At 36.2% G+C, this 25,421-nt stretch overlaps 1 protein-coding gene across 2 annotated transcripts in view; it reads left to right on the plus strand.

Annotated features, from left to right (window-relative positions):
* Positions 1-25,421, plus strand: part of CERT1 (ceramide transporter 1) — a 114,222-nt gene that overhangs the window by 28,911 nt on the left and 59,890 nt on the right. For both annotated transcript variants that reach the window (XM_087430159.1, XM_087430160.1), the window contains exon 3: positions 14,926-15,042. In XM_087430159.1, the coding sequence (XP_087286285.1) occupies positions 14,926-15,042 (117 nt within the window). The remainder of the gene's footprint in view (positions 1-14,925; positions 15,043-25,421) is intronic.

Here is a 25,421-nt window from a genome sequence, read left to right on the forward strand (position 1 = left end):
ATTTTATCTAAAGAAAGACTATTACTGGGCCGGGCCCGTGGCTTAGAGGTTAAGTATGTGCGCTCCGCTACTGGGGGTCCGGGTTCGGAACTCCGGGCGCGCACCAACGCACCGCTTCTCTGGACATGCTGAGGCTACGTCCCACATAAAGCAACTAGAAGGGTGTGCAACTATGACATACAACTATCCACTGGGGCTTTGGGGAGAGAAAAAAAAAAAAAAGGAGGATTAGCATGGATGTTAGCTCAGGGCTGATCTTCCTCACCAAAAAAAAAAAAGACTATTACTATGTCATAGATAGACTTTCTACCTGCCTTGTTTTCAGCCCAAGCTGTACCTTTTAGATAATAGACCAGAGAAACCTAAGTATGGGGAGAGCCAATAAGCAGTATCAAAAGAAGACTCAGAGATCAAAGCATTTAGAAGAGAAGTTTACTTACAAAGAAAATTTGCAAGGGAGAACAGACTTTAGAACTGGCTCCCCAAATAAAAATACTATCGATAAGGTTATAGAATTTATAGCTAGTCTAGTCATAATAGAAAAAATGGCAGTTTTTTACAATATGATTATATCTGTAAAGGTCATCTAATAGCTTCAGATATCACCTTTGTAGAAGTCAAAGATAAAGTTTTTTTGAGGAAGTCAGTAAGTTATAGGAAAGGCTTGAGGTTTTGTGTATTTGGAACTAGATAGGGTGACTTTGGATTTTTTTTTTTCCATTACAGAGTGCAAAGTACTTTTCCCCCTGACTTTTGTATGAGATGTGCATACTTCTCCATAATGGTGGCAGGCAATGTATCAGTTTTGCCTCCAAAGAAGGGTATTATGCCCTTATTATGGAAAAAGGAAAATCAAAGTATTTTTCACTCTCTCCAGTGTTGTTTAGGGTTGAGAATGCCCAATCCAGTAGATGTATTTCAGTATTCCAGTCCTTACATATACTCAACAGCCTATCATTTTGATCACCTAATTAACTTTGCTCTAGTTTCTTATTTTCAAGCAAGTAAATGGAGTGGAAATGATATGTGAAGAGGTGAGAGTAGAGGTGGAGGTTGAAATTTTAGCTATGGAAGGAGGTTCACTTGAGTCAAGTCCTTAAGGAAGTAGCACAGCTAAACAATGAAAATATTTAGAGGAGAATATTCTAGGAAGAGGGAAGAGCAAACCCGAAGAGCCTGAGGCAAGTCTGAGGCAAGTCGGAGAGTTGTAGAGCTGTGTAATGGGGGCTATTGAAAGGCTTTGAGCAGAGGAGAGGCGTGACTTGATTTTCCTTTTAACAAGCATTTTGGCTACTATATATACTAAATATATGGTGATAGGTAGTGATGGGTCCAATGAAGAAAACAATATCAAGGTTTCTGTGCTCTTCCAAAGTCTCAGTAGAGTTGGGATGCAGTTATCTGAAGCCCAGTGTTAAAAACTGGAATCAAGAATACTCCCACTTTAACTCATCATTTAATATATGTACAGCATAAAATGCTTTTTACTGCCAGATTATCTAAAATATATTTATTTTTTCCGCCTATGTTTGTGTTTTTATGTTGTATAGTTAAACAATCCCTATGTAGTTAGGTTGAGTTAGGCAGAGGTTTTAGAGAAGGTTGTGCTGTGTTTTCAAAGCTATATTAGTGTAAAAAAAATACACTATTAATCTAGTTTATTAACCTGATTTTACTTTCCCCTTGAAGAAATTCCAAAATAGAATTTTTTCAAATACGTATAGCTAATAACATTTGAGTGTGTTTGGTGCGCCGTGTTGTTCAAGTGCTTTCCACATTTCCATATACAAAATGTGTATTATGACATTTAATCCGCTCAGCAGCCCAGTGAAATAAGTGTTATTGCCCTTGATTTCATAGATAAGGAATTGAGACTTAAAACAGTTTAAGTAACTTGTCTAAAATCACAAGAGACTATGTCACCATCCCCAGATCTTTGATAGGCTGAAAATTAACATATAAAAGAAGAGTTCTATACATGGGTATGTATCTACTATTCTAGGAAGACTTCAGTTGGTAGTTGGTAATTGTTAAAGAAAATCAGCAGCCGGGAAGCCCTCAAACAGAAAAACAGATACAGTAGTGTTCCCTTATCCATCGTTTTGCTTTCCATGGTTTCAGTTACCCACGGTCAACTATAGTGCTAAAATATTAAATGGAAAATCCCAGAAATAAACAATTCATAAGTTTTAAATTGCGCGCCATTCTGAGTAGTGTGGTAAAATCTCACACCTTCCCTCTCCATCCTGCCCAGGACATGGCTCATCCCTTTGTCCAGCGGATCCACACTATACACACTACCCACCCACTGGTCACTTAGTAGCATCTCTGATTAGATCGACTGTCATGGTATCACAGTGCTTGTGTTCAGGTAACCTTTATTTTACTTAATAATGGCCCCAAAGCACGAGAGTAGGGATGCTGGCAATTTGGGTATACCAAAGGGAAGGCGTAAAGTGCTTCCTTTCAGTGAGAAATTGAAAGTTCTTGACTTACGATGGAAAGAAAAAAAATTGTATGTTAAAGTTGCTAAGATCTACAGTGACTTTTATTACAGTACATTGTTATAATTGTTCTATTTTATTATTAGTTATTGTTGTTAATCTCTTACTGTGCCTAATTTATAAATTAAACTTTTTTATAGGAATGTATGTATAGGGAAAAACATATTATAGGGATTTGGTACTATCTGCAGTTTCAGGCATCCGCTGGGGGTCTTGGAACGTATCCCCCAAGTACAAGGGGGGACTACTGTATCTGAAAGAAGAGATTTTTCTGGAACTTTCCTGGCAAGTTCAGGAAAAGAGATGACTCCATGGAAAGTATAATTCTCAAAAGATGTGTTAATCCAGTGGTTTTCACAGTGAAAGTACCTCAGGAGTCATTTGGTGAGAGTGGCAATGATCTTTAGGGAAAAATCAAGCTGGTAGGGCTCTTCATTTTTTCCAACCCCCATCCTCATTGGTTTTTTTTTATATGTAAGTGTCATAGTTAACATTTGGGGCCGGGGATGGGGGCAGAGTTCTGTGACTTAACGAAAGTTGGAAAAAAAGTTGCATTAAGCTTGGTATGCTACTAGCTACTAAAAATCTTCCAACTAACTCTCCTTATTTTGATTCCATGCTGAAACTTTCAGATCGTATTTGATTTTTCTGGTTGGATTTCTTAACAAGGAATGCATTTACCAGAAAATTGAAATGTCTAGTTACGATAGCATTTATTCCTCACTGTAAACCATTCAGTTGGCAGTATGTTATTTTCATTGATACATGCCTAAATCTCTTATAAGCATGGCTGGTTTGACTTAGTCTCCCTGTAGCTGGGATGCTGACAAGATCTAGTTTCAGGATTTACAAAGCAATGTTTTCATTCCCTAGGCTGTGGGGACTTCCAAAATCATGCCATCTGTGTTAGATTCTGAATATAGCCACTTGGCCTCCTTTAATGCCTCCAACTCATTGTGTCATCAGCCTGCAGAAGTGGTAATAATCTCACATAGTCCATAAGAAGGAGTGGTTCAGCCATCGTAAGGCTGTATTCACTATTCTTCAGATTGGATGAATGCCTAAAATCATTTATTTTTAACTGACTTTCATGATGCACTACTAAGGGAACATCTCTTCTAGTTGATTAGCTGTAGATTCTACCATCAAGTATTTTCATTGCCATTTTATTTAACTAAGCTATAATGATCGGTAAGATAGCCAGCCCTTTCTTCTCTTTTTTTTTTTTTAAAGATTTTATTTATTCAGTTTTTTCCCCCCAAAGCCCCAGTAGATAGTTGTATGTCATAGGTTCACATCCTTCTAGTTGCTGTACGTGGGACTCGGCCTCACGTTGGACGGAGAAGTGGTGCCTCGGGGCGCTCCCGGGATCCGAACCGGGGCCGCCAGCATCAGAGCGCGTGCACTTAACCGCTAAGCCACAGAGCCGGCCCTTTCTTCTCTTAAAGTAACATTTTTTCCTCATTATAAAAGTAGTGCCTGTCTGTAGTGAAACACTTAGAAAATATATAAAAGTCTGAAGAAGAAAATCACTTCTAATTCCAATGCTGAGGGGCAGCCACTTTTAACATTTTGTTGAACTTTTTTTTTCACTTAAAAAAAACATTTAGTTTTGAAATAATTGTGGATTCACAGAAACTTGCAAAAATAGAACATGGGTTCCATTTATCCTTCATCCAGTTTCCCTCGATAGTAAGATCTTACATAGCTATAGTACAGTATCAAAACCAGGAAACCAACATTGGTCAACCCATAGACCTTATTCATATTTTACCAGTTTTGCGTGTGTGTGTGTGTGTGTGTGTGTGTGTGTGTAGTTTTATGCAGTTTATCACTTATGTAGATTCTTGTAACCACCATTGCAATCAAAATACAGAACTGTTTCATCACCACAAAGATCTCTCATGCTACCCCTTTATAGTCATACCCAGCTGTCTGTCCCTCCAGCCTATTCTGTAATCCCTAACCCCTGGCACCCACTAATCTGTTCCTCAGTTCTGTAATATTATCATTTTGAGAATTTTATATAATTAGAGTCATACAGTATTTTACCTTTTGAGGTTGCTTTTTTCACTCAGCATAATTTCCTTTAGATACACTAAATTGGTGAGTTTATCAGTAATTTGTTCCTTTTTAAAATTGCTGAGTAGTATCCCATGTATATACCATAGTTTTTTTAACTATTCACTAATTGAAGGACGTTTGGGTTGTTTCCAGTTTGAGCTGTGACACATGAAGCTCTTATGAACGTTTGTGTGCGTGTTTTTGTATGGATGTTAGTTTTCTGAATTTCATTCTCAGCATTCAATAAACAAATGTTTGTTCAATGTACCTCACTGTCCTAGGGCCTGGAATATACTAGTGTACAAAGCAAGGCCTCTAGTCTCTTGGAGCTCACAGTCTAGTTATGTAGACAGTCTTGAATCACATATGCTTGTATAGGTACAAACAAGTGCTGTTGCGGCGACCTCATGATTGAGATCACATTGTACGTATACTTTTGTAACCTCTGTATTTTCTTCACATATTAAGTTGTCAAATTAAATTTCTAGTCTTTGGAAATATTGTTTTTAAATGGACATATAATACTCCTTTATGAAATGAATATTTGCCATTTTGGACTGCTTATTATATCGGTCAGAGGTCCACTCGGCACCAGAAACCACTATAGATGTTTCAGCAGAAAGTGTTTAATATAGGAAATCCTTAGAAAGGGAAGAACTGAAAGAATAAAACAAGAACATTGAGGTAAATCAGAGGTAACAACTACAAGGACCAGCTTCTGCTCCTTGGGCTGGAGGAACCAACGGGATGAGGTTGGGTTATTAGAACCTGGAAGTGGGAGGGAAAGCCCTGTGGAGTTGGGACTTGGACCTCTGAAGAAAAAGCGTTGCCCACTGGTGCTGTACCAGTATTGCAGGAACCTCATGGAACTGAGGCTTAAACCTCTGAGTTGAAAGAACTGCCTGGCTAGTGAGTGCTTCCAGAATCAGAGAAAGGGTACCTGAAGAGCTGAGGCTCAGACTTCTGGAGAGAGGCACTGTTCATCTGCCATCTTAGAAGCTTAGAGAAAATGCCCTGTGCAGCTGAGTCTCACACATCTAGAAGGGAAATTATACCCATTGTAGCTGGTAGTCATATCTCTTAGTAGTTTGAAATGTGGAGTTACGTGTCACATATCTAAGAAGTGGCCCTTGCACAGTTGGTGCTGGTACCTCCGAGGTAGCTAGATGACACTGGTTTAGGGAGTTCTAAAAGAGGCTGGAGACTGGAACTGACTGCCCCTGCCAGGGCTAAGGAGCTTTGCTGGGCAGTTGCTGATGGAAACAGTGTGCAAACAAAAACACAAGTTTTTTCTATCTTCTTCCTGGCTTCCAGTCTCCATCTAGCCTGTTGCCCATATTGGCAGAACCAAACAAAGGAGACTAGCAGAGGAGAAATGTAGTTTGCAGCATCCCACTCCCAGTAGCACAAAACAGTATAGAAGTGTAGATTAAAAGAGAGACAATAGGTTAATAAATGGCATGCTCATTATCAAAATCTCCTCTTTGCTTTTGAAGAATTTCCTACTATGAGTCTGAGTAGAAGGTCACCCACATGAATCTGCAAAAGCCAGATACTGTTTCCCCTCCCACCCCAGTATCCCTCTACCCGGTCAACTCGCCTTAGTTAGTATATGGACAAAACAAAAACACTATTTTTCAGAGCAATATAACGGAATCCAGAGTTCACAACCTGACATTCACAATGTCCAGCATCAATCTAAAATTATTCAACATACAAAGAGTCAGGAAATTGTGACACATTCTCAAGGGAAAAGACATCAACAAATGCAAAATTCAGGATGAACTAGATGTTTGAATTATCTTGCAAAGATTTTAAAGCAACTTTTAAAATTATGTGAGATAAAAGACCATATGCTTGTAATGAATGAAAAGGTAGGCAGTTTCAGCAGAGAAAAAGAAAGTAAATAAAAGAACCAATGGGGATTTTAGAACTGAAAAGAATGGTATCTGAAATAAAAGACATTCACTGCGTGGGATTTATAGCAGATAAAGATGACAGAGGAAATAATCAGGATTTTGAATATAGATCAAAAGAAGTTATTCATAACAACAGAAATTTTTAGGTTTTTGTGGGGTTTTTTCTCCTCTTTTCTTTTTTATCCTTTTTTTTTGATGAGGAAGATTGGCCATGAGCTAACATCTGTGCCCATCTTCCTCTATTTTGTATGTGGGACACAGCCACAGCATGGCTTGATGAGCAGTATGCAGGTCCACACCTGGGATCCAAACCCACAAACCCTGGGCCACTGAAACGGAGTGTGCGAACCTAACCACTATACCACCAGGCCGGCCCCTGTGTTTGTTTTTAAGTGAAGAGAATCTCAGGGATCTGTAGGGCAATTTCAAATTAAATGGGTTTTAGGAGTCTCAAGAGGAGAGAGAAAAGAGAGTGAAAAAATATTTGAAGAAATTTTAGTAAAAAACTTTCCAAATTTGGTGAAAAATATAAATTTACAGGTTCAAGAAGCTCAACAAACACTGAACAGGATGAATTGGAACCTAAGCATGCCGCGGTCAGACTGCTGAAAACCAAAGCTAAAAAAATCTTGAAAGTAGCCAGAAAAAAATGACACTTATTAGAGGAGAGTGATTCAAATTGCCATACTCTTTTCGTTAGAAACCAAAGAGGCTAGAAGACATCTTATAATTTGATGAAAGAAAAAATATCTATCAATCCAGAATTCTGTATTCAGTGAAAATATCCTTCAAAAATTAAAATAAAGATATTTTTAGATAAAGAAAAACTAAGAGAACTTGTTGTGGGCAGACCTGCACTACAAGAAGTGCTAAAGGAAGTTTTTCAGGCTGAAGAGAAATACACCAGAGGCAAACTCAGATCTTTAAGAACTAATGAAGAGCGTCAGAAAAAGTAAATGTATGGGAAATATAGAATTATTTTTGCCCTCTTAATGCTTTTAAGATATAGAAAAGCTGAATAAATCAATAAAAAACTGAAGTTAATATCTTCCCACCAAGATAACAGGCCCACATGGTATCAGCAGTCTGTCATTTCATACATGCAAAGAAATAATCCCAATCTTACACAGACTCTTTCCAACATGTATCTTGTGGCCAGTATAACCATGACACCTACACCCGACAAAGACATCACAAGAATATAAAATTACAGCTCTATCTCTCTCATGGACATAGATACCCTATTCCTTTACAAAATATTAGCAGATCAAATCTGATAGCATATAAAAAGGATTATACATCATGAGCATATAAAAAGGATTATACATCATGACCAAATATATTAGCAAATCAAATCTGATAGCATATAAAAAGGATTATACATCATGACCATCTCAGGAATGCAAGATTAATTTAATGTTATTAAATCAGTTACTGTAATTCACCATATTAAACTAAAGACAAAAATCCATAAATTTCAGTAGATGCAAATAATAAAAGAAGCATTTGACAAAACCCAACTCTCCTTTAGATTGACAAAAAAAAATTCTTAGGGAACTAGAAATAGAGAACATCAGCCTAATGAAGGCCATCTGCAAAAACCCACAGCTGGGGCCAGCCCGGTGGCATAGTGGTCAAGTTCTGCACACTCCGCTTCAGTGGCCGGGATTTGCAGTTTCAGATCCCAGGCGCAGACCTACACCACTCATCAAGCCATGCTGTGGCAGCAACCCCCGTGCAAAGTAGAGGAGGATTAGCACACATGTTAGCTCAGAGCTAATCTTCCTCAAGCAAAAAGAGGAGGGTTGGCAACAGATGTTAGCTCAGGGCCAACCTTCCTCACCAAAAACAAACAAACAAAAACCCCACAGCTAACATCATACTTAATGGTGAAATATTTTATCCTTTTCCCTAAGATTAGGGACAGGACAAGAATGTCTGCACTTACCACCTCAATTTAACATTGTACTGGATGTCCTAGTCATTTCAGTGTGGCAAGAAAAAAGATATAAAAGGGCAGAAGATCAGAAAGGCAGAAGTAAAACCATTTGCAGATAACATCGTTGTTTTGTAGCTTCCTTCATGTTGTTTATTATGTAAACAGCTGTTAGAGCTACTAAGTGAATTTTGTAAGATTTTAGAATATAAGGTTAATATACAGTTATAAAATGTATTATCATATACTGTAAGAAGTGAAATTTTTAAAAACAATTCCATATAGATAGCATGAAAAACATAAAATACTTAGGAATCAGTCTAGCATTGTGCATTGTACCTGTACGCTGTAAACTGCAAACTACATGGGATTCCTGAGATAAATTAAAGAAGACCTAAATAATTGGAGAGATATTTATGTCCTTGGATTAGAAGCCTCAATATTGTTAAGGTATCAGATCTTCCCATATTAATCTATAGAAAACATGGAACTAATGCAACCTGGTACTAAAATGTATATGGAAATATATATGTAAATGCAAACTACCTAGACTAACCAAAGCAGTGTTTAAAAGAGGTGTAAAGTTTGAAGACTTAGATTACATGATTTCAAGACTATTAAGCAGCAGTACTTAAGACAGTGTTATTGGAGTAAGAATAGACATTTAGATCAATAGCACAAAATAGAGACCAAAAGTAAACCCAAGCAAGGATGTGTGGAGTAAGTGGACTTTAATAGACTGCTGGTGAGAATGTAAAATGGTATAGCTACTATTGGCAGTTCCTTAAAGTTAGTGTATACCTGCTTTATGAGTCAGTCATCCCACCCTTAGGTCAAGAGAAATGAAAATTATGTCCATACAAAGACTTGAATTTTCACAAGAGATTTATTCAGAATAGCCCAAAACTGGAAACAGGTGTCCATCAACAGGTGAATAAATAAGCAAAGTATATTATATCCAGTATAATTAAATATTACTCAGCAATAAAAAGAATTACTGGTAAGACACAACAAAATGGATGAATCTCAAAATTGTTATACTGAGTAAAAACAGTGAGACACAAAAGAGTACATTCTATCTGATTCCATTTACATAAATATATAAGAAATGCAAACTAATATATAGTGAAAGAAAGCGGATTCTTGGTTTCTGGAAGCTGGTGGCAGAGGAAGGGATATTTGTTCTGCAGACGAGCATGAAGAATCTTTAGGGAGTCATGGAAATAAAAACATTTCCATCTTGATGGGGGCAGTGATTTCATGGGTTATATACAAGTGAAAAACTCATTGAATTGTACACTTAAAATAGATAAAGTTTATTGTACATTAATTATATCTCAATAAAGTTCATTAAAAATTTGGTTGGCTTTCTTTGAATTTCTAGCTAAGTCTGCCTACACCCTGTCCACTGAGTTTTAGCCTTTTCGATAATCTTTTCATTCTACTTTTGCCCCCACTGGAGAAATGCCTTCTAATGCATCCTGTCATACTGTTCTAATCTAGACTTTTGAGTCTTCTGCATAATTCTGCTGCTGGCATTTTCTTTACTGTCTTCCTGGGATGTCCTTTTGCTGTCTCTTTTCCTGGATCTCAATTGCCTCTTACTTCTCTTGGTTACTCCCTCCTTTTGGTGAAGCATATCTTCCAGTTCTGAAAGGTAAATTTTTCCTTATCTTCATGGTCTAGAACCTTTATACTGATGAAGTGCCTGGGTGTGAAACCCTTAAATATCATTACTATATGCCTTTTCTCTGGGATTACTTAATTTTCCCATAGAATAATCTTCCTTACAGGCAGAAGATGATAGAAGGAGCGAGTATGGGTGCTGGCCTTCTGGGAGTCAAGTAGCGGAAAGAAAGGTGTAATATGAACACTATTCCTTATCTGCTTTTTTGTCCTCCCCCCCCCCCCCAAGTGCTGTGTAGGAATCTCCCTACTTCTCAAATCTGTCTGATGTCATCTCTCTGAGGGCTGGGGGTGGGACCTCTAATATCATTGCACAGTGGTAGGTGAGTAGTCACCAATGCTTGGGTTGGCTAAGTGGGGTTCCAGGGATCTAGTTGTACCTTTTAATGACTCTTGATCAGTTCTGTTTTCAGCTCCACTCATGCCTTTACCTTCAGGGCTATCTGATGCCTCCAAATCCCTTGCTTCTTCCAGTGTGGCATACACATTGGCTTGATTCTTTTGTATTTTTTTACCCTTGTAGGTGTTTGATTTTCAGCTTTCTCAGGCCTGTTAAGTCATTTACCACATTCTACCTTTAAATTTTGACAACTTTTTTTCTTCTTTTCCTTTGTGGATTTATGCCTCTTTTGTTCCTATAAGGTTATTTTGATAGTTAGTGGATGCTGTGGACTGAATGTTTGTGTCTTCTCAAAGTTCATATGTTGAAGCATTAATTTTCATTGTGATGGCATTTGGAGGTGGGGCCTTCAGGAGGTAATTGGGTTTAGATGAGGTCGTGAGAGTGGAGCCTGAATGCTGAAATCGGTGCCCTTAGGAGAGGATGAAGAGACCAGGAAGGTCTCTCTCCTCCATGTGAGTACATGACTAGAAGGCAGCCATGTGCAAACCGGGAAGTGGGCCCTCACCAAGCACTCCACCATGCTGACACCCTGATCTTGGACCTCCAGCCTCCAGAACTGTGGGAAGTTTCTGTTGTTAAAGCTACCCAGTCTATGGTATTATTGTTACAGCAGACCTGACTAAGACAGACCAAGACAGTGGATATAAGTGCCATTTCACCTTTTGCTGTATTTTTCGTCCTTAACAGTGAATGTTGACGTGAAGAAGTATGAGGCCCACCTGCATTTTCCTTTACATTTTCCTTTCTATAGTTGGCTTTCCTCTATAGCATGCATTCTCAGTGGGGGCAGTACTTGATTCTTTGGAAAGTGAAATAATCTTAGATATTACAGTACTTTGGCCCTACAGGAAAAATCTACTGAACAAAATCTTATTCCTTAATATTTAATTTCTCTCGCTAAGGAGAAATTATTTTATTTTTTCTCCCGGGGGGGGTGATAATACAAAACGCCTGAGAAACATTGTTCTGTAGCATTTCCTTTATTCTTAACCTAATTAACTTCACAGAATAAGCCTTCATATTGATCTTTCTATGTCCATTTTTCCTGGGCATAGTATGTCTTGCTGATCTGTAACTTGAGTATTTTATTTAAAGAAAAGATAATATCTTTGAATATTTTTCCTGTTACATTTGTTACATTCTCATCTTTCTAAACACCATTTGCTTGACCTCGTTTGTCTAGTTATTATGATGTTTCTTTTGCTTTGTATTTTTCTCAAGTCTGTTCACCATGCCCTTTTAGCCTTATTTGCTTTTTAGTGCTGCATATGATCTGGTTTCAACTCTATTTCTTTTTTCTTAGCTCTTGTAGCTTACTTTTCATCACCTGTTACCTTATGTCTTCTTTAAATTTTTTAGAATTTTTTTTTCCTGAAGTTAGGTCACGTTGTCTCTTACATCTACCACCTCTTGAAGTTTTTCAACTAATTTTGGCATTTATCCCATGTTTATTTCTTTCTAAAAATTGTCTGTCAGGGCTATGACTAGGGTGAGACCAATGAGGAACTAACCTCAGTCATAAAATTTAAGAGAACATCAAAAAACTCAATAATCAAGATAAATGGTACTTTAATACAATATTTTTTAAAAATTAATGCATAATAAACAAAATATTTACAGTGAACAAAATACCAAAATTCTAAATAAAGGCAGAATCAGTTGTGTTTGAATGAAGCAATGAAGTCAGATGTTTGGTGAGGTTATATGTATGTGTGTATGTGCATGTGTCTGTGTTTGAGACATGATGTGAGCTTTATTGTCTAGACTTCAATTTATCTCTGAAACACATCCTCTTAACAAATCTGTTATTTCCTTTACTCTGTAACTTAGCTTCCCTCACTTTTGCACTTTTTTGGGATTCAAGGCTTCTGTGTTGTTCACAGACTCTCTATCACCTGACAGTTGGTGCATCCTTTTTTTACGCCACCTACCCCTCCGATTGCGGATGGTAGAAATGGCTACCTTGTGTACATTTTCTGTCAACTCCATCTCTGGGAGTAGATGTTGAGATATTGCATCTCATAAAAATGTGTGACATTCAAATCAAGTTTTCAAATCCTTTAATTACAGCTTTCTAGACTGTCATTTTCTTCCATTCCTAATATGTATAACTCTTTATCTGTTAAAAGCTTAAAATTCTCCACATTTCCAAACTCTGAAACATAGGGAGAAGAGATCATAATCGATATATTGGGCAGATTTAGTAATTTGGCAGATTTCAGATTTTATTAAATCACATCCAGAGGAAGCTTAGTGGCAGATTCCTGTTTTCAGGAATTTTTTGTGTGTGTGTGTGAGGAAGATTGGCCCTGAGCTAACATCTGTTGCCAGTTTTCCTCTTTTTGCTTGAAGCAGATTGTTGCTGAGCTAACATCTGTGCCAGTCTTCCTCTATTTTGTATGTGGGATGCCACCACAGCATGGCTTGATAAGCCGTGTGTAGCTCCACGCTTGGGATCTGAGCCTGAGAACCTTGGGCCGCCAAAGCAGAGCGTGTGAACTTAACCACTGTGCCGGCCCAAGGAATATTTTAAATGTGGCATTAGGCTCATTGGAAGATTGTGAGGAAATTCTGAAGATGTCAAAGCTGGAAAAGTGTTTGCTGGAGAAACTAGTAAATTTTGAACTATATGTAATATTTCCTTTTATTTTCTAAATCTTTAGTGAGGATACTGAACACAATACAAAATGTAAAACATTTTTTAGGAATAGTAACTAGAAATGGAATGAGAATGGTTATGAAGTAAAAGTTAAAAAACCTCTGTGCTACTTCGAACAGTAGACTGATCAGTTAAATTATTTATTTGGTTCTTCAGATAGTGTATATGCTCTCCCATTCCTCCAAGAAGCTTTTCTCAATAACTGGACTCCTTAAGATTGGGCACTCTCTTAAATTTATAGTCATTATTGTATTTATGAGTGTTTGATGTTGTCTTTTATGAATTTCTTTTTGCTTCTTTCAGCACACTCTGCGTGCCACCATGGTCCTAACTATGATAGGACTTTATTTTCCTAGTTTTATAGTAAAAAATTTACTAGTTTCTCCAGCAAGCACTCCCAGCACATAGTGATGCAGAAAATGTTCAGTTTGTATCCTTTAGCCGGTCAGAACCGTCATTTGTTATCTTAATCTTAAAAGAGAAATTGTTTCATAGGCAAAAGAACATTGTGGAGTTGCCGTATATTGTTTTTGCTAAATAAACTGCTAAGGAGATAAAAGATTGATGCTGTTAAGGGGGGAGAGAGAATAAACAATAAACCCTGGAAGTACCATATGTAGATTCTGTTCAACAAATAAGTTTATTGTTACATTGACCAGAAAGGATTTTCTCCCCTGTAAGGCTCAGATTGTTCACAGGAGAGGAAATTGATTGACTCTTTGTGCTCTATCCAGTGGAAGAAGAGGTGGTATGAATACGTGATGTGATCCTGTCATATTTGAATTCATTTATTGGGGGAAAAACAAGGATATAAAATATTCATATCATATATTCTTATGAAGAATGTACAACACTGAACCAAATAGTTGACATTTTCAGTAAATGTTTATATTTTGATGCAGGCAGTTTCCTCTAGCTATCTAACTTAGGTCTCATGTAATGTTTATTTTATGTTTGCTTTTCATTGGAAGCTCTCCTGGCTGTTATTATCAAAGACATTTTATAAAAGCCTAGAACTTAATTTGAGATACTTGGGAGGAAATGTTAACATTATTTTGTGACAGAATATAAAAATATCTTATTTATCAAATTTAATGAAATAAAACTGTTCATGATAAGAATTTGCCTTTGAAAAATGGAGGCAGGAAAAAAGTAGTAAATATATTTCCTAAAACTTATTTTGCCCCTTTTTTTATTGTGCTTTTGGTGGTGTTCCCACTAGTTAAGCTCACTCAAAGCATTTGATGAAAAATATTAGCTCTGTTTTTTTGAAATATATTTGCAGTTTGTGTCAGTTCATTTGTAGGAATAGTGAATGAAACTAAGTTTTTGGTAACTATGCCCTTGTTGTGCTCTTTAGCTGAAAGATCTTCAAAAAAGTTATTTGAGTAGAAAAATAAAAGAATAACAAGAGTCTCTCACCAGCTAGAATGGGTATGTTGATGTTTTTGCTGTAGGGTATAGCGCTCTTAAGACTATAACTAGCGGGCCGGCCCCGTGGCTTAGCGGTTAAGTGCGTGCGCTCCGCTGCCGGCGGCCCGGGTTCGGATCCCGGGTGCGCACCGAGGCACCACTCCTCCAGCCATGCTGAGGCCGCGTCCCACATACAGCAACTAGAAGGATGTGCAGCTATGACAGACAACTATGTACTGGGGCTTTGGGGGAAAAATAAATAAATAAAATCTTTAAAAAAAAAAAAAAAAAAAAGACTATAACTAGCTTTGCTTTTCATTTTCTGCTTTTTTTCTCCACAGCCTCATGATTTTGATGAATGTCGGTTTGATATTAGTGTAAATGATAGCATTTGGTATCTTCGTGCTGAGGATCCAACTCACAGACAACAGTGGATAGATGCCATCGAACAGCACAAGGTAGGGTCTCCAATGTTTGCTTGTCATGGAGGACTAGGCCAGAGACTGGTGGTAATAACTCCTTTAAAAAAATCTTGAGCTGTAACATTGTGTTACTGAAAAGTTGAACATTATTTGGGTGGTAAAGGTTAAAGCAGTACAGATGTAAATTTTCAAAGTAATTTTATTTCTAACACTTGAGTTGCACTAAGGGAATTTGCTATGATAAATATTTTTAATTTTTAATTAAAACAAAATATACCCTTTTTTATAAAACAAATCTTGATTTTCATATTTAAGATTTGCTTCATAATAAATGCCTTTTATATGATCTGGATAAAAGGATTTTTGAAATAACATTGAGTTATAAACCCTAATATTTAAAAGCTTCGATGTTAATTTTTGTAGTCATCTATAACTTATACATTTGGGTAAATTTTTAATGTAAACATTTGTAAATTGTTGAATTTTGCAAATATGAAACTATCTAATAATAAACTTTAAAAAGTCTTTCTTAAATAAATGTAAAAGCCACATTCTTATAATTTAAAGCTAGTCTTTGATTTCTGCTGTAAGTCTTAAATAGACTAAAGAAGTATATATTAATAAATCTGCATTATTAGCTAATTCAGTATATCATGGTGAAACAGGGAGTAGGGAAAGTTATAAATTTGCCATGCCGTTCCTGAGTGTGACTTCTGGGAACTCGGGTTTGTTCATATACTTGTTGGTACTTGTTTCTTTGGGTTTTACAGAGCTGTAGTTGAAACACCTGTTTGGGTTATTTAACATGTATAAAACATGTACACACACACACACACACACACAAGAAAAACCAGTCTGGCCTAGGATACCACAGGTACATTCTTCTTGATATTTATCATGCGTTAGCTTTTATTTCTTGATTATTGATTATCAAGTTTTCCCAGCCTAAAGAAAACTGGCTGTGATGCCCATCTTTTTCTCCTGTTGTAGCTTTAATATTATATTGGTTTAAAACATTTTGTGACTCTTAGTTGTCTTGGTATTATTACTTCAGAAAAGAGTCAGAAAATGGAAAATGGGAAGCAGTTTTCTATTACATGCGCTGCATAAGGACGTTTCAGTCAGTGACGGACTGCGTAACCAACAGTGGTCCCGTGAGATTAGTACCATACAGCCCAGGTGTGTAGTAGGCTGTGTCACCTAGGTTTGTGTAAGTGCACTCTATGATGTTCGCACAACAGTGAAATTGCCTCACGTCTCAGAACGTATCCTCGTCCTTAAGCAGCACATGACTGTATTTAAAAGAAAGATGAGCTAGCATAGATGAGCTAGACTCTCAATGCTTTGAAGCCAGGCTGACCTGGATTCAGACACTGCAGCCTCTGCCATGTATGACATATGTGACCTTGGGCATGATAATTCACCTCTTAGTGTGTGTAAGGAATACATGAGATAAAACATGTAAGGCTCATATACTTTCCCATTGATGACATAGTAGAAAAAGAAAGGGCTTTGGAGTGACTGCTGAATTCACTAAATTATACCATGTTGCTTCTGGATGGAGAGTTCTCTATTCAGTGCGAGTTACTAAATGTGCGTATGAGGCAAGTGGCCAAGTTTGTATGTTTAATCAGGGCCAGACTTCTTACTAATGGTTAAAGATGTTATTAAGTAGAACTAATTTCTATGTTTTTGACTGAGATGACTTTTAAAGGCTTAATCAGTTGATTTAGATGACAGGGCTAGTTTTTTCTGTTTTAGTTAAGCATATTTTATTTTGCTTGTTTTTCTTAGTAAAGCCAAACCAGGATTCTTTGCAAGTTCCCATTTTGTATTTTCTCCGTAAGTGAAGAAGGATGCATGAAGCAAGTATTTCTTCCATATCATTGATTTCTTTGCATCTTTGAACAATGGATAAATATAATCTTTGGGTCTCTCTTAGAGAAGTGTGACTTAAGCTGAGATAACAGATTTTTAGTGAATTTAAGTTCTTAGAAAAAAGATTCAACAACAGGGATCTGTGTACAAACTTTTCCTTTCTGATTTCTTTTTTTTTTTTTTAAGTTTTTTTTTTTTTAAGTTTTTTTTAATTTATTTTTTCCCCCAAAGCCCCAGTAGATAGTTGTATGTTATAGCTGCACATCCTTCTAGTTGCTGTATGTGGGACGCGGCCTCAGCACGGCCAGAAAAGCGGTGCGTTGGTGCGCGCCCGGGATCCGAACCCGGGCCGCCAGCAGCGGAGCACGCACACTTAACCGCTAAGCCACTGGGCCGGCCCACCTTTCTGATTTCTAAAGGTAGTTTATTCATAGACAAGGAAGGAGAAATCATTGTTGTTATTCTTATTAATACTTAATTATTGAGTTTTAATGTAAAATATGTGATATGTGCTAGTAGCTAAGCAACATATCAATGAAAATTTTAATTGAATGTGAACTCTAAAAATAAATTGAGTTATTAAACTAATATATGGGAGGGAGAAAGTTCAAACACTATCACCAAACGTAATCAGCAGTTCTCTTTTTCCTTGTTTTCCATAGACTAGGGGTAGGGAGATAGGAGATGTTTCCTGATTCATTCTTCATTATCACTAAAGCATATTGAATGTGGAACCTAAATTTAGTAATTTTACTATTTAAGCATGCATTGTTTTATTGATATTCAAAATTAATATCAAACTGTTAAGGTGTGATGATGGTGGTGGTGGTGGTGGTGATGATGATGATGATGAGAGCTACCATTTATTGAGGATCACCAAGTACTAATTATTATATTATGTATTTCATGTGCTCTATTTTCTCCGTACTCTCTTGAGGTGAGGGGAATATTGTGTTACAGAAGAGGAAACTGAGGTTTAGATTAAACTTAAGTAACTTGCCTGAGACTATACTATCTTTTAGTTCATGGATTCTTAGGATTTGATTTTATGTTGATACTGCTTTCTATCAGTTACGGTTGGTAGACTCTGAGTGTTTGAAAATAATTTCTGTAAGCTCACCACCTGCAGGTTAGAGTGTATCCTCTGAGTTCTACTACCATATTTATGCAAGACAAATATGAACTCATCTTTCTGCGCATGGATTGTCAAAAAGAGCATTATGTTGTATTGGTTAGTGTTTGAGCACTGGATTCTGGGGTCTGAGAAATATGGAGTTGAATCCCGGCACTACTAGTTAATAGCTGTGCAACTTTGGTTAAGTTACTTAAAGGAGAGAAGAGGACAGTATGAAGGATGTGCCCTCCTCCCCGCAAAAAAACAAGCAAGCAAAATAACCCAGTCATGGTAAACCCAGATTGTTGTACTTCAAAGTTGACCAGGCTTCCCGTCATTCCAACTCATTTAATTCAATTCACAGTTACTCTCTCATTGCACCACCTGTCCTTATGATCCCTGGACGGGACACCTGAAACGGAGGACCTGTCATTTTCTCTTCTGATGTCATCAGATGGGCCTTAATTGCCTTTTCTTGCTGTTGGGCCTTTGTTAGGCTTCCCTGACAGGTTTTAGTAATTTTCAATATCTGGAAGAAGCTGGAGGTTTCCATTCTTTCCTTCCCAGGAGGCCCTTATACTCAGTATAATAACCCCTGTGTATCGATCTGTTTCACACACACTCTCCTCAGGAGTTCTGTCCTACAGGGCGTCTTCAACAATAATAATAATGTGGTGGTGGTGGTGGTGGTGGTGATGATGATAGCTAACATTTTTGAGGATTAATTTGTGTCAGATATGGTGATAAACACTTTATATATTTTATCTCAGTCGCAATCTTATGAGGTTAACATTATTATTGATTATGATAATAACATTATTATCCTATTTTTACAGATTAGGAAATTGAGACAGAGAGTAAGTATCTTGTCTAAGGTCAAACTGCTAATTAGTGAAGGAGCCAGCATTCAGACCCAGGTCTGTCTGACCTGCGAACCACAGCTTTTGGCCAGCAAGCACTTCTGCCATCCTATAAGTATATATTTATGTGAAATATATTTTGTTGACTTAAATGATGGGCTTCTTGAATCACAATATTCTCGTATTTTTTATATGTTCTTCGTATCTCTAGTGTTTATTTTAGACCAGAAACTCCTTAAAGGCTCATATTTACAACTTCTTTGTAGGAATCAGCAAAGCATCAGGCATATTAATTTTCCAATTGAATTAATTTATAGCATTGTAAAACAGATTTTATGGGGGAAATTTATGACTTTTGAAGTTCATTTTTTTCCTATGCTCTTCATGGTTGGTGTGAGAATGATTACTGACAGAAATACTGTAGGGTTCTATATTCTCTGTCTAGACAGCTCTCTTGTTTTGTCCTCCTTGGTATTCATTCCAGAATAACTTGCTCACTATAAGAAAAGTTTGCAAAAGATGATTTTATGATTTAGATTTTCTCAATATATTAGAAATTGCATAATTCAGTGTGACATTAGCCAGCAGCTCTCATGGAAGAAAGATATTCCTGAGATCATTCTTACATTTGAAGATTCTATTTCAATTTAAAATACAGAAAGGGGCATATGTATACCAGACCAGTAATTTTGTTTTGAAATAGTGTGCTGGCTTTATTGCATGGAGGCCATTCATATTCTGCATTTCTCCTTAGGATTTGAGACAACTGTAAACAAATGATTTTTAAAGACAGGGTTTTTTTCATTACTCTTTTGGCTGTCTCCCATGTTGTCTTAAGGTCAAATGAGATGGTGTTTATGAAAATTATTTGCAAACTAAAAGCTGTATGAATGTAAAGTTAAGATGGTTGTTTTTTATTTGGATTAAACTAATATTTTTGTAGTAAAGATGTTGTCTATTATCAAAAGGCCTCTGTGAGCATTTTCTGCGTAGTTTATCAAGGAAGTGTGATTAACCATCTGTTGATGCTATTATTTAAAAGAATTATAGAATTATTCCTAGAATCTTTTACCGTTGCAGTACATGTGATTTTGACTAAATACAGTTTCTTCTTACCATGAAAAAAATACACTCTCCCCCGCCCCCACAAAAAACTAGCAGGAAGGCTGGCTTGGCACTAGCAGATTAAAGAATCGTGTTGAAAAAGTTGAGTCTTTTGGCTCTTAAAGAGTTTGTGGTAATTGTGACATTCCTTTATTTCCAAAAGGGAGCAACCTTCGTTGATCTCAAAATTTTGGTGGTCATGGGCCACATAGACTTTCCCCACATTTTGGAAATTATCCAAGACATGAGAATTAATAGGAAAATACAAATTAGGGAGGAAGAATCCAAATGGTAATTTGTACAGATGTTGTTTTTCTGTAGTGAGAATCTACAGGCACTTGTTTTGTAGTTTAATGTTTGTGGATTTGTTCTCATCCCTTTGCAAACGCCCACTGATTCTTATGTGAATCTCCATTGAATACTTTCAGAAGAAAGGTTTATTCTCAACCTGAGAAATTTAGAGATCTCTGTTGGAGGAAATTATGTGGAAAACAGTTTTTGAAAGGAATTTATGTGTTTTACTTGAAATGGGGTGTGAAAAATGTTTCTTACCAAAAGATTCTTATGATTGAACCACCTAAATGAGGCCCAAAACTCACTTTAAAGATCTTTTAAAAATTGTGTTGCTGTTTGTTGTAATGAAATTTTTTTCCCCATGCTGTCTCAAGGTCAGCTTGGTTTTCCTGCCTTTTCTCTATTTTTAATAGCAATTTCTGCTTGTTTGACACTTTAATTTCTTTTGTCTTAAATTTGACATAAGCTTATTAGGAAACTATTTTAAAATAGCTAGGTGGCAGAATATACCTGTTTCTTCTTAGCACTTTTTAAATATCAAGGTCATATGAAGTCATATTATCTCTGTTTGCCATTTTTGATAAACTATAATATTGGAAAATTTTCTTAACAGATACTAGAGGTTCTTTCTATACTTGTCTGCTTTATAAATGATTATCACGTAAACTTAGCTTTGCATTTTGAATCTGATGTAATTGGCTTAAGAATGTAAATATAACTTTTTAAACTACTATTTTTAGTGTATATTTTGTGTAAGTAATTTCATGGGATCTGTGGATTAGAACCAATTTTCCATTTACCTATTTGCATCATACCGCGGTGATAGAGAGAAGGAAATGGAATCAAATTTTACTTCTCCTTTACGTTCAAGAGTTTTAATTTTTGAGGAAAGCACAAATCTAATAGTTGCCAGAGTAATCAGGGCTCTGCCATTTTCTCAGATAAGTTGTAGAAAAACCCAAATACATAGAAAAACCAAGTACACAACTAAACTTGATTAACCAGCAAAGAAACTTTGTTATGTTTCTGGATGTTTCTCTCATTAAGATTAGGAATTTGGTTAGTTCCTAACAGTGAGAGTTAATTGCTAAATTGCTTGCAGTAATCGGTACATGGTTAGTAAATTTTTTTAACACGTAAATGTAGATGGTGTCACACTACCAGCACTTTTGTGGTTGTTGAAATCAAGGAGGAAAACATGGTACCAACCCTCTTTAATATTCTTACTATTCTGGAATAAAAATAATTCAGCTGTCAAGGGCTTTTAAAATAACTTTGTTAGTTTTTGTTGCTTACAGTTTTGAAAGCTGAATTCACCTGAGCCAGCATCTGTACTTTGTACTTCCGTATGTTGCCTAAATACTTAATAAAGTATATCATCTTGAAAAGAGGGGATAAGTGTCAGAAATTATATAGTTTTCAGCCAGGTTCTTTTATCTGGGGAAGGTATCTTTTACCAAGATGGTAAAAGAGGTTACATGGAACAGTGAAGAAAGAAGGTATTTAGGTAGCTAATATTAACTGTGTAGCCAGTTGAGGAGATATAACTTGACAACATTTTATGTCAAAAAGACAAACTTCCACAAATCAATAAGAAAAGTTTGCATAGCTCAATTTAAAAACAACAAAAAAAAAGCCAAAAGACTTAAACTGGCACTTCATAAAAGAGAATATCCAAATGGGTAATAAACATTTGAAAAGGTTCTCTATGCCATTAGTCATCAGGGAAATGCAAATTTAAACCACAGTAGAGATACCACAATATACCTGTCAGAGTGGCTTAAAAAAAAGACTTAATACCAAGTGTTGGCAAGGACATGGAGCAACAGGTGTAAATTGGTGCAAACACTTTGGAAAACAGTTTTGCAATAATACTAAAACTGAATATAGTTGTCTGTTCAGGTCAGATGAATATTGAAAATTTGCCAAGATCCTGCAGGTATTGATATCGTAGGTCTGTTCATTTTAGTTAAGCTTTTTTAGGTTACAAAGAGTACAGGCCAACCCATGTTAACCTTGAGAAATGGGAATATTGCCAGGAACCAAGAAAATTTAGAATGCTCTACCTGCAAAGAAAGTCAGAACTATATACTGAGCTCTGAGTGCTCTTATTGTTGACAAAACCCAGCTACTCTCCTACCCCCTGCCCCACCTACAACTAATGTAGCTTAGTTTCATTCCATTATTTCTTCTCTCTCTTTCATAGCTCCTGTTTGTTTACTCATGAGTTTTGCTCTCCCATTCCACTCTTAGTTTTTTTCCTTGGTTCGTCATGACCTTTTTCCTATCTTTGACTTCTTTTCAATTTCAACTCCCACTGCAAACTGCACTAATCTCTCGGCTTTTCCCAAAGTAAATGTCTTGAGAAAATCTGATCACCTTTTCACTCCAGGTTACTATGAATTGGCCACCCTCAGTCCATTTATAATTAATTGTGTATTTACTTCTGCTCGAAGATAAGTTGGGATTGATAGTTATACAAATATAATGTTCTGAAAATGGATTCTATGATTTTTTAGAGTTTACCAAACTTGCAAGTTTTTATAATGCTTACCACGTATTTGCTGCTCACAATTTAGGTGAATATCACTAGATTTTCAGCTTATTTCTCTATCTTTTCTTGGTTTATAATTTGCTTGCAAAATGTTTCTTTAGATAAGAAAGGTAAAGAAAAAAAGGCAATCTAGAGTTGAATAACTATTCCATATAACTGTTCCTATAGAAAATATTAAAATGAAGTTATATGCTACAAAAGCCATTTTTTTATGATGTTTCAGTATTGTATTTGAATTTTTATTTAATCAGGAGGGAAGATTTCTGACAGTCACTGGGACAGATGAGATTCTGCTTTTTCTATATTTGATGTGGAAAAGTAATTGTGGGTGGCATGTCTTATGCATATTGACAGCAGTGGAAACTACTTTATAATTTTACTTGCTGAGTATGTTGGATGTTAGCTGGGAGAAAATGTTTCTTAAAAAAATCAAAGAACACAAAACTGCTTTTTTTCATCAAATAAATCTTATAGCTAATAGGCTAAAAATGATTTTGTTTATGTTGTCTTTATTGCCTGGCAAATATTCTGGGCTTATTTGGTATTGAGGGATGAAGGACAGCATTGGGTTAGGAATAATAAGAATAGGAGCAAAGTAAATGAATGTCCTACGGGTTAAAATGTCATCCTCTCTGAAAACAATTTTGTCATTTTTCATTTTGTACTTGACAGACAAGATGTGCGGGTTGATAGCAGTGCTTATGTCACTGTTCATTTCCTAGCCCCTTGTTCTTTTCAGCAGCACCCATTTGATCTATAGAGGGATAGAGGAGTAATTAGGCACTGTTATCATTTAATTCTCCGTAAAGCCTTTCAGTGCAGATGTTATCCCCGTTTTGCATAAAAATAAAGTTGAATGAATTATGAGAACATTGATCAGTGAGTGGTAACATGATTATTCCAGGAACAACAATCTCAATTTTTTATAATGTCCCTTTCTAGTTAATTTTAGCTTTTCTCATGGATTCATAGGTGAATTCCAAAAAAAATAAATCATCAGTCAACCCCCTTAAAAAAAAAATCTTTCCCATACAGTTAGATCTAAAATTCTCATCAAGTCTTTTAAAACCATTCCTGCAAATAGTTTTTTAGTGATTAGGTTTTATTGGCTCCCCTCCACCCTGGTTTTTAATATTTTATTGTACTGTAATTTTGGTACTCATTTGCTTATTATTAGACCTTTAGATTGTTGTGATTTTTTTTTTTCATTTACTATTTACTGCTTTCCTACATATAGGATTTTTCTGCAGTTTAGTTGTGTCTTTATAGTAGATTCTCAGAAGTAGAATTGCTAATTTAAAGGATATGAGCACTTTTGATATATGTTGCCAAATTGCTTTCCAAAAAGATTGTACTAATGTACGTTTCATCTGAAGAATGTGCAGATCTTCATTTCACGGTAGCTTTACCAGCATTATTATTATTTTTATCTCTAAGTGTGATAGATTAAAAATGTGTTATTTTTTTTATTTTTGTAGAAGTGATATATGATTACTGTAAATAATTCAAACAGTATTGACAATACTGGAAAGTACAAAAAAAAATGAAAATTCAGGCCACATAGAAATGACTACTGTTCATTCTTGGTAAGGATTCTTTCCAGATATTTATTTGCATGTACAGCCTTATAGTTTTACATAAATGATATCATACTGTTTTGTAGCTTTTCCTCTACTCAGCAATGTTATAAGTATCTTTTCACGTTTGATATAGATCTCGATTTCTCCCCTCTCGTCTAAAAAGGGAATGCATATCCTCTGTAGAAAATTTAAGTTTGGGGCCAAAGTCCCAGGGTCATAAAGAATATTCATTTGCTGGGGCCGGCCTGGTGGTGTGATGGTTAAGTTTGCTTGCTCCACTTCAGCGGCCTGGGGTTCATGGGTTCAGATCCCAGGCTTGGACCTACGCACTGCTCATCAAGCCATGCTGCGGCAGCATCCCATATGTAAAGTAGAGGAAGATGGGCACAGATGTTAGCTCAGCTACAATTTTCCTCAAGCAGAAAGGAAGATTGGCAACAGATGTTAGCTCAGGGCCAATCTTCCTCACCAAAAAAAAAAAAAAAGGAATATTCATTTGCTGCTTATTGTTTTGTGCACATATATTTCTTTTAGGATCTTTGCAAAGAAGAATTAATTAATGGTTCAGGTCCCCTGGCCAAATATCATCTTAACATTTCAGCAGTCCTGCGAATACTACTTAAACGTATTAAACCTGTTTTTTCTCGTACTGGCACTTTTAAAGGACCTTCAAAAAGTAGCATTAACTATTTTGCCACTGTCATCTCTTTGTAATTAGGAGAATGGAATTATGGCCTTTTTATTCTGTGCCTATGAAACATTCTTCTAAAAGAAAATATGCATTGGCCCTTTTTTCTAAAGCAAATCATAAAATAAGAAAGTTAAAGAGCAGTGTTGGTATTTTGTTCCATCTGCTGCTAGCTTCTTTTTTTTATTTATTTCCCCCTATATAAGTGTTTCTGGAGTAGAGATATAAAGGAATATCCTGCCTTTGTGGGGGCTGAAGAGGGAATGGTAGCTAACATTTGTTAAGCACTTATGATATAATATAAATATTACAAAATATTATTAAAGATTTCTTCACTATAAAA

Source organism: Ceratotherium simum, chromosome 4 (genome assembly GCF_057802395.1).
Source record: "Ceratotherium simum simum isolate JZ-2026a chromosome 4, ASM5780239v1, whole genome shotgun sequence".
In the NCBI taxonomy this organism is placed as follows: domain Eukaryota; kingdom Metazoa; phylum Chordata; class Mammalia; order Perissodactyla; family Rhinocerotidae; genus Ceratotherium; species Ceratotherium simum.